Here is a 16,459-nt window from a genome sequence, read left to right as displayed (position 1 = left end):
CGCGCTGACGTGCGGGGCCGCTGCCCCTCGGCCTCGGCCGCCTGCCCGGCCGCGCTCGCACGCACGGTCCAGACAGACCGACACACAGACACACAGACACACAGACACCGACACACAGACACACGCGCTCTCTCACAGTACCTCTCACACTCACAGTCCCCTCACACACACACTACAGACTGTACTGCCTCACAGACACAGTCCCCTTACACACATGCTCACGGAGCACCCCACACAAGCACGGTGCCCTCACACTCTCAGGCACAGCTGAGAGAGGCTGTGGAACTGTGAGGAGTGCACAGCCCCAGGGCATGCATGTAATGGGCGCCTCAGAGGGATGCAGGCAGGCCCTTGTCACCCTCAGGCCGACATGAGTCTGAGATGAGCCTGTGGTACGGACAGACAGATGGACAGACATCGGGCTGTGAGGCGCTCTCACACAAGGATCCGAAGCTGTATCACTGACAGGGGCTGCATGGCAGAGTCACAGCACACGGGTTCAAGGCCTGTGGCTGTCACAGCGGTCTGAGGCCTGTGGGGCTGTGTCATGCGGATGTATGGACACGTGTTGTACTGAGGTGCATGACTGTCACTGTGACACTCACAAGCACTGTCACTGTTACTGGGGTGTCAGGGTCTTGGCCACTGGAGCTGTTGTCCCCATGAGACGCACACACATACACAGTCCTGAGGCGCATGACCCTGTGACACTGACAGACAGACAGGCACTGGCCTGAGGAGCATAAGCTGCTGTCACTGCAAGATGGATGCTGCCCTGAGGCGTTTGGGACTGTTGCTGTCAGACATTCAGGGAATTGTACACTCAGAGAATCCTGGTATGTGCACAGGTACACTCGGAGTACCCTGTGATACGTGACAATCAGAAGGAAAGGGACAGGCACACAAGCTGCTCCAGCACACAGGGATCATGAGACACAAACATCCACCCGCTGGCCTGAGAGTCGCAGGCGGGCACACTCTGAGTTTGACTGACACGCACGTTAGCCTAAAATACATATGACTGTTGTTACTGCACTGGCGCTTACCCTGTTGTCAGGCACATACATAGTCTGTTCCATGGCCGGAGACGCTTGAGACTATTTTGGCGAGGCACACATGCACTCCCACACATACGCTCACACACTGACCCAAAAAAAAACCCCACAGGGCCCTCCGTTTGAGACAGATAAACAAGTGAGGCATGTGGAGCTGTGTCACAAGGACAGATTTAAGCACCCATTTCTCTGTTATGACAGGCGAACAGATCGTACCTGTCACCTATAACCCCTTCCCCATGCACGATCACAGGCAAGACTTGGCTTTTTCTGCAGCATGTGCCCTGTAGCTCCAGGCATGTTGGCACAGTGTCCTTTATAAAAGTGAGTTGAAATGTGTAAGGTTAACAGACTAGTCTGAGGCACGTGCACTGGTGTTAGTGTGGGGTGTATGAATGCATGTATTTACCAGCACGCATACACACACACATGCACGGAGGCAAAACAGCAGAACATACCAGGCTGCTGCTCCAGTGCAGGGGGAACTGCACCAGCTGCTGCTTCCATGCTCCTCCTGGCAATTGTGTGCATGTGATCCCTACCAAGAGAGTAAGGGACAGAAACTCAGCATTTTCCAGTGACATATTCCCTCTCTTACACTCTGACTCAGATGAGATGCTGTGATATTTATGAGATTACACAAGCACATAGTTTGTGCAGTGGTCAAAATGCAGAAGGGTAGTTCCACAACCTATTACTCTGTCAGAAGGATGAAAAGAAATGATTGGAATGAACTCTAATGAACTCCTGAGAAATAAAAATATCTTGTGTGTACAGCCTACTTCAAACATGCATATTTGTGCCTTGTATATGTGCATGTAAAGTTCTACCCATTCCTATAGACATACGTGGATGTGTTTATGTGTATGCATGTAGAGGTCATAATCCAGACTCCAGCTCCTTGTAGGGATTCATGATGGCAAAAGGAGGAGACATTTGCTTTACTTCAATTCTCGCATTTTCAGTGTTTTTTCTAGGAAAAAGAGGTAGAGAAAATTTAACACTCTGTATGCTCCAGCTTAGTATGTAGCAGGAAACAACAGTGGTGGTAATAAATATGGAAGACAGGAAGGGAGCTCCTGATGTTTGAGCCTAGTTCTCTGGCTTCTGCAGTCAGTGAAATCATACAGCACCTTGCTGTTCCTATTGAATAAGTTCCAGAGCTGTTCTAGTTAGAAACCTCTGCTAATTTCCAGCCTTCTGGCTGATTTGTATCCATATGTTCTATGCTGGTGTTGCCATTTAGTTTAAATACTTCTTCCTTTCCCTTCCCTGTATGTTTATTTATAGACATAATTACACCCAGTCTCTAGTTTTGTTTTGTTCAGCAGAAAGACAAGATTTTTTTGCTCTTTTCTCAAGGCAGACTCTCAAACTGCTGATCATTCTCACCTGCCAGCCCTGCACCTGTTCTTAATTTTGCTCATGTTTCCTGAATATGGGCAGAGAAAATTGTACACTGTGGTCCATGTCAAGTTCCCTGTTACCTTCTACCAGGCAATTAGTCTTCTCTTTTCACATGGAAATATCTCACCCAAGATATTCTTGGACTTGCCAAGTTTCACATACGTGGTGAGAGTCAGCTCCTTTCTCACACCTCACTGCAGTGCTGGTATCTCACACACTGAAATTCCGCTGAGTCTTTCTGCCATTCACACTTCACATGCACAATTCAGCTGCTTGGCATTTCATGCATATATTCACGGCCAGATGCCACATGTAATCTATTGTGGCCTGATGAGACTCCAGCTTGGGCTTTGGAATTTTGTGTTACAGAATTTTAACCTTTATTTTTATCTTGACCATTATTTTGGTTTGAAGGATGTGTGGTGGGCTGACCTGGACTGGAGCCAGTTGCCCCCTGAGCTGCTCTATTGCTCCCCTCCTCAGCAGAATGGGGGCAGAGAAAAGAAGGTGATAAAACCCCTCATGGGTCAAGGTAAAGGCAGTTTTCTGAAGCAAAAACACGGGTCATGTGCACACAAGCAAAGGAAAAACCAAAAAAATGTAATTCTCTACTTCCCATCAGCAAACAGTGTTTGACCACTTCCTGGGATGCAGGGCTTCAGTACTGCGCATTTAGTGGTTGCTCTGGAAGACAAATGGCATAAATAATAAATGTCCCCCTTCCTCCTTTCTCTTTGCTTTACCTGAGTAGACTCTTTGATCAGTTTGGGTCAGCTGTCCTGGTTATGTCCCCTCCCACAGCCAACTTGTGAAGGGAGGAATGTTGCAGAGATGATGATGTGTGAGCACCACTCAGCAGTAGCCAAAACACTGATGTGTTATCAACACCCTTCCAGCTACCATTGCAAAGCACAGCTCTAGGAGGGCTGCTATGGGAAAAATTAATTCCGTCTCAGCCACACCAAATATAGGAATTAGTTACTGTGAATTCTTTTAAGACATTTGATTCCTTCAGTCTGATATGCACCACAACTCCTTGAGCACAGGTTTTATTCTTTGGGGTTCTTGCCCTGGTACCAGGCAGTCTAAAGCTGCCCAACATCAGACCACTTGAGCTTGAACTTGTTCCATCTCACGTGGGAACACCCAGCACTGGCCATTTTCTCTTCCCAGCCGCACAGTGACAGCTTGTGGACCTCATCTGAAAAACTTCTGCACTGGTCTGTCATCCCCTTAAACATATGCAGCCAGTCTGGTCCTACTGAGCAACAGAAATTATTATTAATGACTTCTCTTTAGCTGCCTTTGTAATTGTTCTCAGCCCATACTCTGCACTACATTGAGTGTCTTAATGAAGTCCATGTCTACTGCATTTCATCTGGCTTGATAGTTGTCAAAGGGAGCCAGTGCCAGAGTGATCTGGTTTGGCTTTTGCTTTTCCGTTTTGTTTACCCCGGTTTCATTTACCTCCAGGCTTTATTTTCTTTCAAAATTTCCTCTAAAGCTTCCCTTACCATTCTGGCATGTTTCAGAGGTTTTTTTGCAACTTAATAACAAAACAATTTTGTCCATACAGTTATAAAAACTGTGCCATCTCATTATGGAATAAATATTTTTTAGGCATTGTGTTTATGGTTCTTTTTACAATTTGAAAACAGGAGCCCCAAGGACAATGAAATGTAGCAGCAGCATCACTTAGTTCCCTCACTGATTCTCTAATTCTCCTCAAAACTGATGACTTACAAGTCAGCTCCACACAAACAGAATACAAAAACATCCTTTGATTCAAAAATACATATTCCTGGTGCTGTTCCTCTGCAGAAGCTGTTAACAGCTACATTTTGGAGTCAGAGAGGATGTTGGTGCTCTATTTATTATTATTTTTATGGCATTTAACATTGCCATTCTTGCATGTTTGCTTTTGGTTTTCTCTCTTTATGGTGCTTTATACCTAGTAGTATAGAACTCAAATATTTTTCCAGATTAACGTTATTGCTGTTCTTGCATTTGGTTGGGTTTTAGTTATGGTCTATTTTTTTTAAAAGCAAATCATCCTGATGTGATCACATGTAAATTGGCCTGCTTAAGTACAGACTCCAGTCTTTTTGACAGGAGATGACAGACTTTTCTGGTGTTTGATCTTTGTGGACCTCAGCCACAATGAATACATTTATAATTTTCATATATCTTCCAAAAAGGTACATTCACTGTCTTTCTGAGATGGCCATAAACTCCAGTTTTATTTCTTTTCTTGTGCCACCAATGCCAAACCTTCTGTTTCTGTAAACTGTTTTACTCAACTCTTTGAAAGCAAACTAATCAACCAGGGGAACACTTCTCATTATAAAAATCAAATGATTTAACTAATCATAGAAATAATACCAAGCAGGTTAATTGCCTGAAGTGAGACACCAAGTGCCACACTTTTAACACCAAGTTAAAAGGAAACTTAAGCCCACTGAAATCAGTGGATTTAAATACATTTTGATGTATGAGATGGAAAAAACAAACAGATCTCCAAGGTAGATTTTGCTCAGTTAAAAGCAAATGTTTGACTTTTAAATTGAGTAAGATATTAACAGTGAGGTCATGCAGAGTGCCATGGGACTTGTCAGGGCCACAGGAAGGCAGCAGCCTTGTCCCCTGTGAGTCACCTGGTGCTGGGTGCTGATAAAGGAGGGAATGAGCTGGTAGCTCAGTAATCAGAATTGGTGTCTCTGTTCCTCACAGCTCCTCCATTAAAACCAATTCATCTGGCAACACTTGACCTTTGCAAATTCATAGGAAAAAACATCAAGCATTTGCCTTCTCAGATAAAAAAATGCATTGCTTTTTAATTCTGGGTGACTAATAAGAGCAAAATACATGCACGTGATTAAAGCAGCACACTTCAGATTTACTTCAGAATAAATTAACCCAAACTATACTGTTTCTTTTCAGAACTGCATTTTTGCCAAACACCTGTTTGTTTACATCCCTGATAAAAATAGTAAAATGGTGCAAGAGCACATGAAGATCTATACTTGGAGAATAATAAAGAGCTAATTAATTGGATAAAGTACATATCAAATAAGAAAGGCAGTATTTGTGGTTCCACCTTATTTTCTGTTTCCATGAAAGAACTTGAAGCATGCAAAAAAGTGTATTTATTGAATGTGCAGTTGAATGAAGATGAAAACAAAAAGTATCATGCTGGAGAACACAATGCCTCTCTGAAAAAGGGTCAAAATGTTAACACGGTTGCAGAAGAAGCCAAATATCTTGCTGAGATGGAAGAACAGCCTGTAAAATGCGGGCAGGTATCCTTTCAGTGTCCTAAGTCTTGTTGAAGATCCAGCACTGCACAGTGGAGAAGATGAGATCCAGTTGAAAAAAATCAGGAAGAGATCCACAAGTGCATGAACACAGGTGTGGAAAATCCTGAGATGCAAATACTAGGAAAGCTCTAGGCGGAAAAGCTGTTAGTCCAGTAAAAAAGAGACCAAAGGTGACATGATAACAGCCTACTACAAATATGTAAAGCCTGCTGCAAATTACAAGGGAGTGGTAATGTGTTTTCTCTGTGGTGTGTAGGATGAAATGAAAAGTGTTTGCATGTTTTATTAGATTAACAAACTAATCTGATAAGAATGGGCAGGTGTGTAAAGCTTTAGTAAGCTTGAAACAAAAGCTGTGAATAAGGCCATCTTTGCTCCAACACTACTCATAAGGATCAAATTTGAGCACAGCAGCAGCTTGTCCAGACTTCAGGATTGTTGTTGTCCCTGGGTATTTTTGAGAAGAATTTAGGCAGAAATGATTCAACATTAATTGAGTTAGACCAACTTTGCTAATTGTATATGTCCCAGAGCTGTAGGAATTTTCTGAAGACTTTGGCCCAAACTCTCAAAAGGTACATTGAGAGGTACACCTGTTTAGATGCCCAGGTCAGACAGTTAAGCAACATTCAAGAAGTTAGTTAAGCAACATTCAAGAAGTAGCTGCCACCTAAACCTGCAATCACTTCCATGTCTGTGAGTGTGCTCCCCATTCAGCCATAAGCTCTCACATCAGGTGGCTTTGCTACCAAATCCCTCCCTCATGAACACTGAATGTATAAACCACAGCAAATACCCCACAAAATTGTATTTGGGCTGTCACCCCAGAGTGCCTGAGGATTTAAGGGTTTCAGGTGGGATGTGACAGACATTGCTGCTTTTGATCTCTTTTTGCTGACTAGAAATGTGAACGTTATTTTAGTCTCTGGCATCCTAGACTGAAACCTTTAATAGGTGAATGGTTTGGGTTGGAAGGGCCCTTAGAGATCATGTCATTCCAACCCCTTTGCCATGAGCAGGAACACCTCCTGCCAGACCAGGTTGCTCCAAGCCCCATCTTGCCTGGCCTTGAACACTCCCAGGGATTGGACATCCACAACTTCTTTCTCTCTGCCCAACAAATAATCAAGCTGATACCAAAACTGGAGGTTTCTTCACATCATTTCAGCTATTTGAGTAAACATTACACATTTCTCTAAGATTTCATAAAGCCTGTTGAAAGATTTAAAGACACATTTCAATGAAATGAGCTCAACTTGAATCTTTCCAGCCAATAAAGAGGTGGAGATTATGCAGGAGGATGTATACCTAAAAGGAGATTAAAGGAGCATTGCAATTGGTTATGCTCATTTATGCCCGTGAGAGCATGGCCTGAAGTCTCGGTAAAAAAAACTGTGGCAAACTCATTGAACTCTGGGGTACAGAGTGGTACCCAAGAGGGTACAAGATTACAGGTACAGGGTCAAGATTTTTTTTTATAGAATTTTTGCAGTTTTCTAGCTCTCACAGGGAATTGATTTAACTGCTCAGCGGTTTTATATTGCCAGATGCAATTAAGAAGCTTTTTTTTTTTTTCTCATTTATTCACCACCTTTTTAGGAGATTAAGATCCAGATAATCTGTCCTGTCATCTGCACTTAAAAATAAATAAAATAAAAATACCATTACTGTATTCGCTATCAGCACAAGAAAAGCACTTGCTCAGGATCTCACTTGCTAGTGTGTGATTTAAATCTGCAACTAATAAGCCTCACAAATTCAGGTACTTTTGTTTAGCTCTGTTTACTAAAATGAAGATATAAAAAAGGAAAATACATTCTGGGTTACAAACATGTACTAGAATACAATGCAGTTGTAAGTAAGCTCTGCGCTGAAAGTTGTACTTATACTTCATACACAGTTTCTAAATCATTATTACATGCTTTATAAAAGCCAAAGCAAGCAATAGAACAGTGACCCAGTAAGATTTTAGCAGCAGAATATCAGCTGATTTCCCCAGCTCTTGAAGACTAGATGCTTTTACTATTGCAAGAGCTATTTGTGTTGGTGACATTTTATCATGTATCAGCTTGTTACTTACAGCCAGACAAGTAAGTCCTGTGTAAAAACAGACAGTAAGAATTTTGCCAGAGGAAAGCTCTTGTATTTGACCCTGGATATATCAATATATGGAATTGTATTAAGAATGTGCTTTCGCAGTTTTGCTTTCTATATGTAACGATATGAGTTATGCTCTGGAACTTCTGTACTGTTCATCAAAAAGTTAACTGCTTTTTGTCTTTTAACATTTCATTTTCTGCTGCAGTTACCGTATTTTAGTGGCATATGTAAATTCTCACCAGATATTTAAATTAATATTTCTATATTTTGTTCTTAAGTGTTCTTGTTCTGTTGCTTACTCTGGTCATTAGCTCTATCCCCAAATTTCCATTAGAAACAGCTAATTTTTCCATTTGGTAGTAGCTAAAGAAATCTCCAGATGTTATTTTTCTTGTAGTAACATATATACTGTATATGTTATTTTTATTGAAGTAACATATAAAATATAGTCCTTGCAATTATCTGATAGAATTGTGTAGAAGAATTTAAATGCCAAGTAATGAAAGCTGCTTTAACAGAAGCTGAAGAAAATAAAGCAGGAGAGTTGCTTAATTCACTATGAAGTGTGAGGAAAAAATCAACATACATACATATATAAACATGTCCAGATGAGTTTAAAAAAAAAACAAAACCTCAACCCTAGAATATCTGAGTCCCTGAAATCAGCATGAGCCTGTCACCAAATTATTTTGGAAATCCTATCTTAAATTTTATTCACAGAAAATCTGTTTTCAACATATGGAATCAAGTAAGATATTGCTCAGTTGTCTAACTAGTACCCTCCACTTGAATTTTGGTAGCAGTTTTTGACTCAGCTTTGTTCTCAGCAGCTGAATCCTCACTTGTGATCTCTAAATACATCAGCAATGGGTTCTTCTGACTTTACTCTCCTGTTTGAAATCCAGAGAGCGAGTTTATTGCTGGCCCTAAGGGACATTGCTGCTGTGTGCTGTCCCTGGCAGATCTGTCAGCTGCAGAGAAATGATCCTCAGACAACTGGACAAACCAGATATTCACACTGACAGAGCATGTGACTGCACTTAAGGTCAGAGATTCAGAGACTGCAGGATTGAGATCTTTAAAGATCCCTGCACAGGATTGCCCTGTGTGCTGTGTGGCACTGGCATTAGGGGAGATACCTGCAAAGTGAAAGGGTTATTTCATCCTTTGTGGAACCAGGTCTTGACAATCCTGTAAGCACAGGCTGATAGGGGTTCCTCAGATTTACTCTTTTCATTCACTTCTTCAGAAAATAATTCCTCGACTTGCTTGTATGATTAGAAAAACCCCAAACTCCCATTTTACATAGAATCAAGAATGTTAAGATGAGTTTCAGCATCCTGCTGTGCCTGATCTGATACCCTCTGTTATTTTGTCACCATACCCTGATTGAGATTAAAATAGATTTTAAAAGTTCCTGATTGTCACCACTGCTATGCACAGTTCTGTAAAATCAGCACTGAAAAATAATTCAGACTCTAAATGCTCTTTATGTTCAAGTTTATACTCCCCAAGAATTAAATCCACCTCACCTTTGTTATCACAAAGGAACAAAAATAATGACAGTTCCACCCAAACTATCTCCTGGAAATACAGAAGGTTCTTCTGGTTTGGTGCTCCTTTTCTTCACAGGGCTGAAGCCCAACTTTAATTCTTACAGCTGATAAATGTTGCTTCCTGATTTTATTTTATCATATACTACGTTACTCTTTTGTATTTATAGCAAAAAGGTTTTTTTTTATTTTAAACTGCAGCTTTACATTAAGTGTGTCATGATTGCAAAGTATGTAAAACATATTTGTGGTATAACTTGACAAAACAATATTGAAAACTTTGTTTTGGTCAGTTTTCAATGGATTTTATGTATCTTAAAATGTATTTCTAAAAGTGAATAACTGTGAAAGAGGATCTAAAAGGAGGCCATCTATTTAGACACCAGATACAAGAAAAACAACAGTCTTCCAAGGGTTGAGCATCTAGCACAAAATTTACATGAACTCCAGTCAGATGGAGTGGTTTCTGATGGCTTCTTTGCAGTGGTGCTCTGAAGAACCAAGAATTGTAACCAAACGTTTTTGGCAGAAATCTTCAATAAAAGAGGATGCCAAGTATTTGCCAAAATAAGAATTTAAAATATACACATGCCAATATTAGTGCTGCTTCACACCCAAGGAGGCCCAGCACAGCAAGTGCTTTTCTGCATCAATCAGCACAGACACTCCTTTAAGATCCGACATAACTCTTTTAAAAGAATCAGATCTCTGATCAGAAGAAAGCAAATGTTGTGGTGACAATAACACTGGGCACAACTTGCCTACTGTGCTGCATGGAGTTCAAGTGTGTACAGGTTTCTATAACCCTAAAAATCTCCCAGGAACTATTCAGAACAATAGCAGGATATCCTCCACTTCTGAGCAAAGCAGGAGAAACCTGCTCATTGAGAGTGGTATTTTTTTCTAGCATCCCTATCATGATTTCTTTCAAGGATTCTCTTGCACTTGAAAATTGGTAATTGATGTCTCACTCTGCATCTGCTTGATAACTATATCATTTAAGTCACTCTCATTGCATCAGATCTGCCAGAGCTAACAGATAAATTCCTTCTAATTAACAAATGATTCGCTAATAAAAACAATTAATTGCTAAATGTATGACACTTTCCATACTCTCCCTTTAGCCTCTTTGCATCTTCTCCTTTAAACCGTTTCTTCCTTTTCTCAGATTTTGCAGCTTGCTCCTTCCTTTCTTGATTTTCCTGCATTCAGACAGAATGACAAATAAAACAATAAATAAGAGTTTCTGAAGGAAAAGCTTGTTAAGAAACTCTCAGTTTGCAATGAATAGGTATTCTGAATATGCCCTGTGTGCACTTAAAACTCTCAGCTGGTGGGTTTGAGGGTAAACAGCACAACAGAGCTTCCTGGTCAATCCCTTTGGCCTTCTCCATGTGATGATGTTACCAGCAAACTATTTCATCAGCTTTAACTTTCAACTATGGACTGAAATGCATTCTTCTTAATTAGTCCCTTTGTCCACAATAGAGAACATTAGTTTAACTTAATTAGCATTCTAGAGATTTATCCCATAGCAACCTTGTTTGTATTCAGGGATTTCTACCAGAATTTTCAGGAGCTGTTCAGCTGTGTTAAACAGCAATTCACAGTTTCTCTTCAGGCTCTCATTAAATTTGCCAGTAGTATTTCTGCATTGCAGTTCAGGGCCAGAGTCCAGGCTGGATGTTTATTGGTACCACTCACACAATTGCCAGAATGGCATAAATCCTGTTGGGATTTATGTAGATAGGCAGGATTCTGGTTTCCACAGAGCTGTTGGTACCAGAATAATACAATTAATGGAGGAAGAAAAAGGATTGGAATAATTACTGCTAGCAAAAGATGATTATTCAGTGGAAGAGTATTCCTGGCTTTTGATAATTCGCACAACAGTGGGAGAAGGTAGTTCTGAACAACTGAGATAACTATAGTATAACATAAAGATGATAAAAGCCATTTTCTTAAATGCTCCTACAGTTCTTGTTCCAGAGCTGCATTTGTCACTAGAACATTGCCATCCCACCTGGAAGCTTGCCTGCTTTTGATTGCAACCAGTGAGTAATTAATCTACACATTGCAGGTAGATCAGTACTTAATAGGCTGTTTTGTCATATGACAAAACCTAATAACATCCAGGAAGATGTTGATGATTTGGTGCAGATAAGATTTTTGATGAGACATGTGTGGTCTGCTTTGCAGAGAGTTTGAAGCAGAAAATACAATTTCCCACGATAGTGATAAATCTGTTTGATTGCTATGGATCATCTGCCACTATTTCCATCAAGATGAGCTGAACAAGTCCAAGAAAATGTGCACAAGTTTATAGAACAAGCCTTTATAGAAAGTAAAAATCTAGGATCCTTTGGGTCAAAGGAACTTTCAAACAAATAAAGAAAACTTGTGAGCAGTAACAGAGTTAATCTGTTTGAAATATAGGAGCATTAGAATCAAGGTTATGAAAACTGTCGCTGGGTGCCTTGGAAAAAAAATCCATGTACTCTTGACAGAGAAAGAAAATGATAAATTTGCCCCAAATAGAGGATGCTTCTGAAAGAATGGGTGAAGGAGAAGCTAGAAGCCTTCCATCAGTGTAGGTCTCCTGTATACTTGCCTGATAAATTACTGCTGTCTTAGCATAACATCTTTGAGATACCATGGCTGCTGGGAGACTTGCAGATTTGTGGGCCCTGGGAGAATGTCTCTATGTAATATGCCATAAGAAATAAAGGAGGTGAATTCAGGGATGTGCTGTTCTGCTTGTTGAGCAGCACACACAGTAGTGAGAACAAGATACAGCCCATTAGGAATAAATTTATCAATTGAACCAAATTTTTCTTCAGAAAAATTGTGAAAAAACCCCAAATAGTATAACAATCCAAACACACTTAACAAAGTTTCTTCAACACAAGAAAGCTCAAAAAGGTACAGTGGTAGTAGGGTAGAGGAATGAATACTCACAAACCCTTCTCCACCTTCCTGGATTAGTGAAGGCAGCTGCAGGGATGAGATTTAGTGAAAGAGGGAGTCACTTTGGATCTGCACTTTGTGGGATGTTAGATACTTGCTTGATTTTTGAACTAAAAGATGCTCCAGGACAGCTGTTTATCCCCACACTATCTAAAGCACATCCTGTTCCAACACCATATGCACCCTACAGAAGAGCAGCTGCTCCAGTGTGGTTGTCCTAGGGGAGTACACAGAGGAACTATCCCTGTGTAGAGTTGGCTGTATAACCTCTGCCATCAACTGAGTACTTCCTAGAGCAGATTCTGTGGAACATTTTTTTCTCCTTTTCCTGAGATTAGACCATCTCTTTGCTGGGAAGTCCCTTCTATGAACAGCTGCAAATGCTGAGGGAAATCAAATGTTTCCCACAATCCCCTATAATCACACAGTGATTATTTTCCCCACAATTTTACCACTCAGTTCTCAGCAAAACTCCATTTCTGATTTTTTTTGTCTTTGAGCTGAGGAGCTATTTTCTCCCAGTCTCCTTCCTCCTGCCATCTGCTTCTTTTATTTTTTGAGAACTGGTGAAACAGTCATCAGCCCTGGGTGACAAACCAGCTCCCTTGCTTTCTTTCACTGTGTCACTTTTGGATATCATTTGGGTATTTGGAAAGGCTTTGTTGATTTAGGTTTTTTTTTCCTCCAGGTAGATGGAGAGAAAGATGGCAGAGTCTTATTAAAGTAATTCCATTTGTGTAACTCAATTTTTTTGTTACCTGAAAGATAAGGGATCAGAAAGAACCCTCAGGGAAGGGAGAAAGATTTTGTTTGAAGAAAATAACAAACCCCAAATCTCTGTAGATAAGCTTAGGAGGCATCAAGAATCACTATTTATCGAAACTATTTCCCTTCTTATTTGATGTGGGAACGGAAAGATAGCACTAACAATTTTGGCAGTGCTAAGAGACCTGCTTTACACAGAAGACTCATCTCAAAATAAAAATTACACCTTAGCATTAAGGCTTAAAATAAATGGCACTGGGAAGAGATGATGCCTGTGGCTAATTCTAGGGTAAAAATCAAAATCACAGAATAAAAAGATGCTTTAAAAATTAAAACCTTCAGCTTTTCAGCGCGTTGCTGTTTCAAGTTCAAATGGTATCTTTACTGTGGTGATAGTAAGAAAGCAAGGCAAGAGGAAGAGGAGATTAATCCCAGGTCTGCAGTGGAGGAGAGAGGTGCAGACAACATGGCTAATAGCTGTGATACCTTTGAGGTGAGGGGCTGCTGAGAAATGGAACTCAAAATGAGATGAAAGGGAGTTTACATTTTGGGATATAAAAAGAAGCTTCTTTCTAGTTGCTCTGACCTGGCTGTGAGCAAGAAGAACCCAGAAATGTAGTTTGAATCTCCTGCAGCTGTACTAGGACACTCCATAACCTTTACTGGGACTGTTTCTTGAAAGAACTGCCATTGCTGAAATTACCCTTCACAGTAAATTTCCAGTGTAGCTCTCCACAGATGCTGACCCATTATGTTCTTGGCTCTCTTGGTTCTTTTCTTCATGCCTACAATTTTAGGAACTTTAAGGATCAAGCCTATTGCCAAAACATCTGTGGTTCACAGGGTTAATTTTCCAGACTGTGGCAGTATCACTTCTCAGAGCCCAGGTAGCTGCATTGCTTGGAAAATTTCAGCTCAGTGCTTTACTGGAGAAGCAGGTAGTGGGAACAGTAGAGGATATATTTTTTGTCTTTCATCTTCTAGAACTTCCTCAGAAACTTGATTGTTTTCATCTGAATCCATGATCTGCCCTGAAGCACTCCTCCAGTCTCTCTTGGCAGCAGAACTGTCTGTATTCTTGCAGTTCTTGCAATGCAGATGGTTCTCTCTACAGAAAGTTTATCCAGGCTGGGGCTCTCCTGGAGTCAGCAGGATAATGGGTGATTCTTGCTGTTAAATATGTATGAATGTGAAGCCACAATCACCTGGCATTAAGAAAACCCTAAAGGAAGGACATTAGTCCAGGTGTGAAGTGTGTAGTAAGAGAAATGAAATGGAGGTTTACTAGAGAGTTTACAAATTGGAAGGTGCTCTACACAAGTTTTATGGTGAAGTTGCTGTTCTCTTACTCCTTGTTGCAAGGAGTAAAGTCCTATAAGTTGAGAAATAGATTCCATTGGGAGATTTGGAAGGGTTTTTTGGAACACAAAACACACTCTTGGGAGCTAACTAGTACAATGAAATACCAACACATAAACACACCCTCTGCCTATTGGAAAATTTACTTTTTGTCTATCACCAAAGTCTATAAAGCATGTCAGGTTGCTCATTCTTTCACTTGCCACAAAGGTCCTATTACACATTGAGGTCTGGTTAATAATTGTCAGTGGGAGAAATGACTTAAACTGTTCTCAACGGCAAAAAATCCCAACCCTCAACCCACCCCTCCCCCCCCAAAAAAAAACCCAAAACCAAAACAAAACAAGCAACCAGCCAACAAAACTAAACCCCACATAAAAAACCAAAAAAGCCCCAAATTTGCTATTTGCCCACCTACTCATTTTCTGCTGCAGTTTGCAAGCACATAAATTTACCTTCATTTACTTCTGCAACCAGGGTTACGTAGCCCAGCTTAGAGTAGAAGAAAATAGAAATTATTGCTTGATTAAAAAAAAAAGTTCCCAACCTATTTCTAAACAGCCACAAGGGCAAACCACCTGTAAGGTCTTGAGGAAGATCTCTCTGAAGGTTTTCATTGTGCTGAATACATCTTCCAAAGACAGTTTATTCCGGTCTTCACAAAGATAATCTGCAAGTTCTTCCTTCTTCTTTTCGATGGTGGCAAATTCCTTATGCAGGTCCTTTGAAGCATTGAGGCTGCCCTGAGACATTTTTTAATATAATTTATGCATAATAAAAAGTAGCATATTCTGAGCTGCCCAGAAGATTTCAGCCACTTAACAGAGAGCAGTCAGTTTTAAAAAAACTAACAACTAAGATTGGTTCAGAATGTGTGATACTTATTTCTGAACTGAATCATCTGCATTTTCCCTCATTTCATCATACAACCATGTGGAAATGTGGCCCAGCTTGGGATGACTGGGCAAGGCACATGCAGCACCAGGATTTCTACCTTACAGCTTTAGTTAAGTGACCCATTCTGTGAATATGAAAATTAGGATGTTAGGAAATATGGTTTTGGTGGAGGGGAGGGAAAAGCATATTCCAAATCTGTCCACTTTTTTCCCCACAAAGCACAGTGAGACAAAACATGTTTCCGTGCTGCACTGTACGCATTTTTAGTTGCAGTCTACATTTCATTTTTAGGGCCTTCCTTTCTTTTATCCACAGAAAAATCTGTCTGGTCCTCAGCTATTCCCATATCCCAGTACCACATCACAGAAATGGAGGAAAATGTGGGAGGGTAGTAATGACCCCTTTCCCATAGGGCTTTATATCCAGTTGTAACCTGAATTACACTGCCTTTAAGAAGAGAGTGCTTAGGAAGAAAGATGGGAAATATGTCACACTCACATTACCTACTTGCACGGATTTTCCATGCTGTATTTTTAAATCATCTTTTGACAAAAATAAACGTTTCTCTATTTCCAGCAGTTTCTTCAAATTGGCACCTGCCTCGGCCTGCATGGCATCAATGTGGATTCTGAAAGGTCCACAAAAGGGACAGGACATTGAAGGGGTAAGTCTTTTGTTTGCATTAGCTTAAAAGGTTATTATAAACATTATCATCTCTGCAAATGAACATGGAATTAATTGTTCATCCCAGCTTTTGCAGGGAGTTCTTTTCTGTATAAATGCTTTTTTCATGTGCACAAACCCTCATCTAAGAAAGACTCTGTGCTTTTGCCCTCACTACCTCCCTGGATGGACTGTGGAAGAACTTCACTGTCCTAGTATTAAAAAAACTCCAAAAAAATTCCAGCCTATTTTTATTCATAGGCAACACAAGCTCATCTCCCCTGTGCCAACACTGTCCTTATGTAGCTGGTTCTTTTCCCTCCTTGCCTTTTCTCCCCAGTCTATTTATAGTCCAAAACTGGATCTCCTCTCTGCG

The 16,459-nt window shown here is 40.6% G+C and overlaps 1 protein-coding gene across 1 annotated transcript in view; it reads right to left on the bottom strand.

The window, feature by feature from the left end:
- The window catches only part of LOC102038614 (adenylosuccinate synthetase isozyme 1-like), a 53,951-nt gene that overhangs the window by 28,608 nt on the left and 8,884 nt on the right, over positions 1-16,459 (bottom strand). The window contains exons 10-11 of the mRNA XM_031066191.1: positions 15,928-16,048; positions 15,102-15,266 (exon numbers count right to left, since the gene is read on the bottom strand). Coding sequence (XP_030922051.1) covers positions 15,102-15,266; positions 15,928-16,048 — 286 coding nt within the window. The remainder of the gene's footprint in view (positions 1-15,101; positions 15,267-15,927; positions 16,049-16,459) is intronic.

The sequence above is a fragment of the Geospiza fortis genome, unplaced genomic scaffold, assembly GCF_000277835.1.
Source record: "Geospiza fortis unplaced genomic scaffold, GeoFor_1.0 scaffold23, whole genome shotgun sequence".
Taxonomy (NCBI): Eukaryota; Metazoa; Chordata; class Aves; order Passeriformes; family Thraupidae; genus Geospiza; species Geospiza fortis.
The sequence above is the reverse complement of the archived record's forward strand: the minus strand, read 5'-3'. Positions and strand labels throughout refer to the sequence as shown.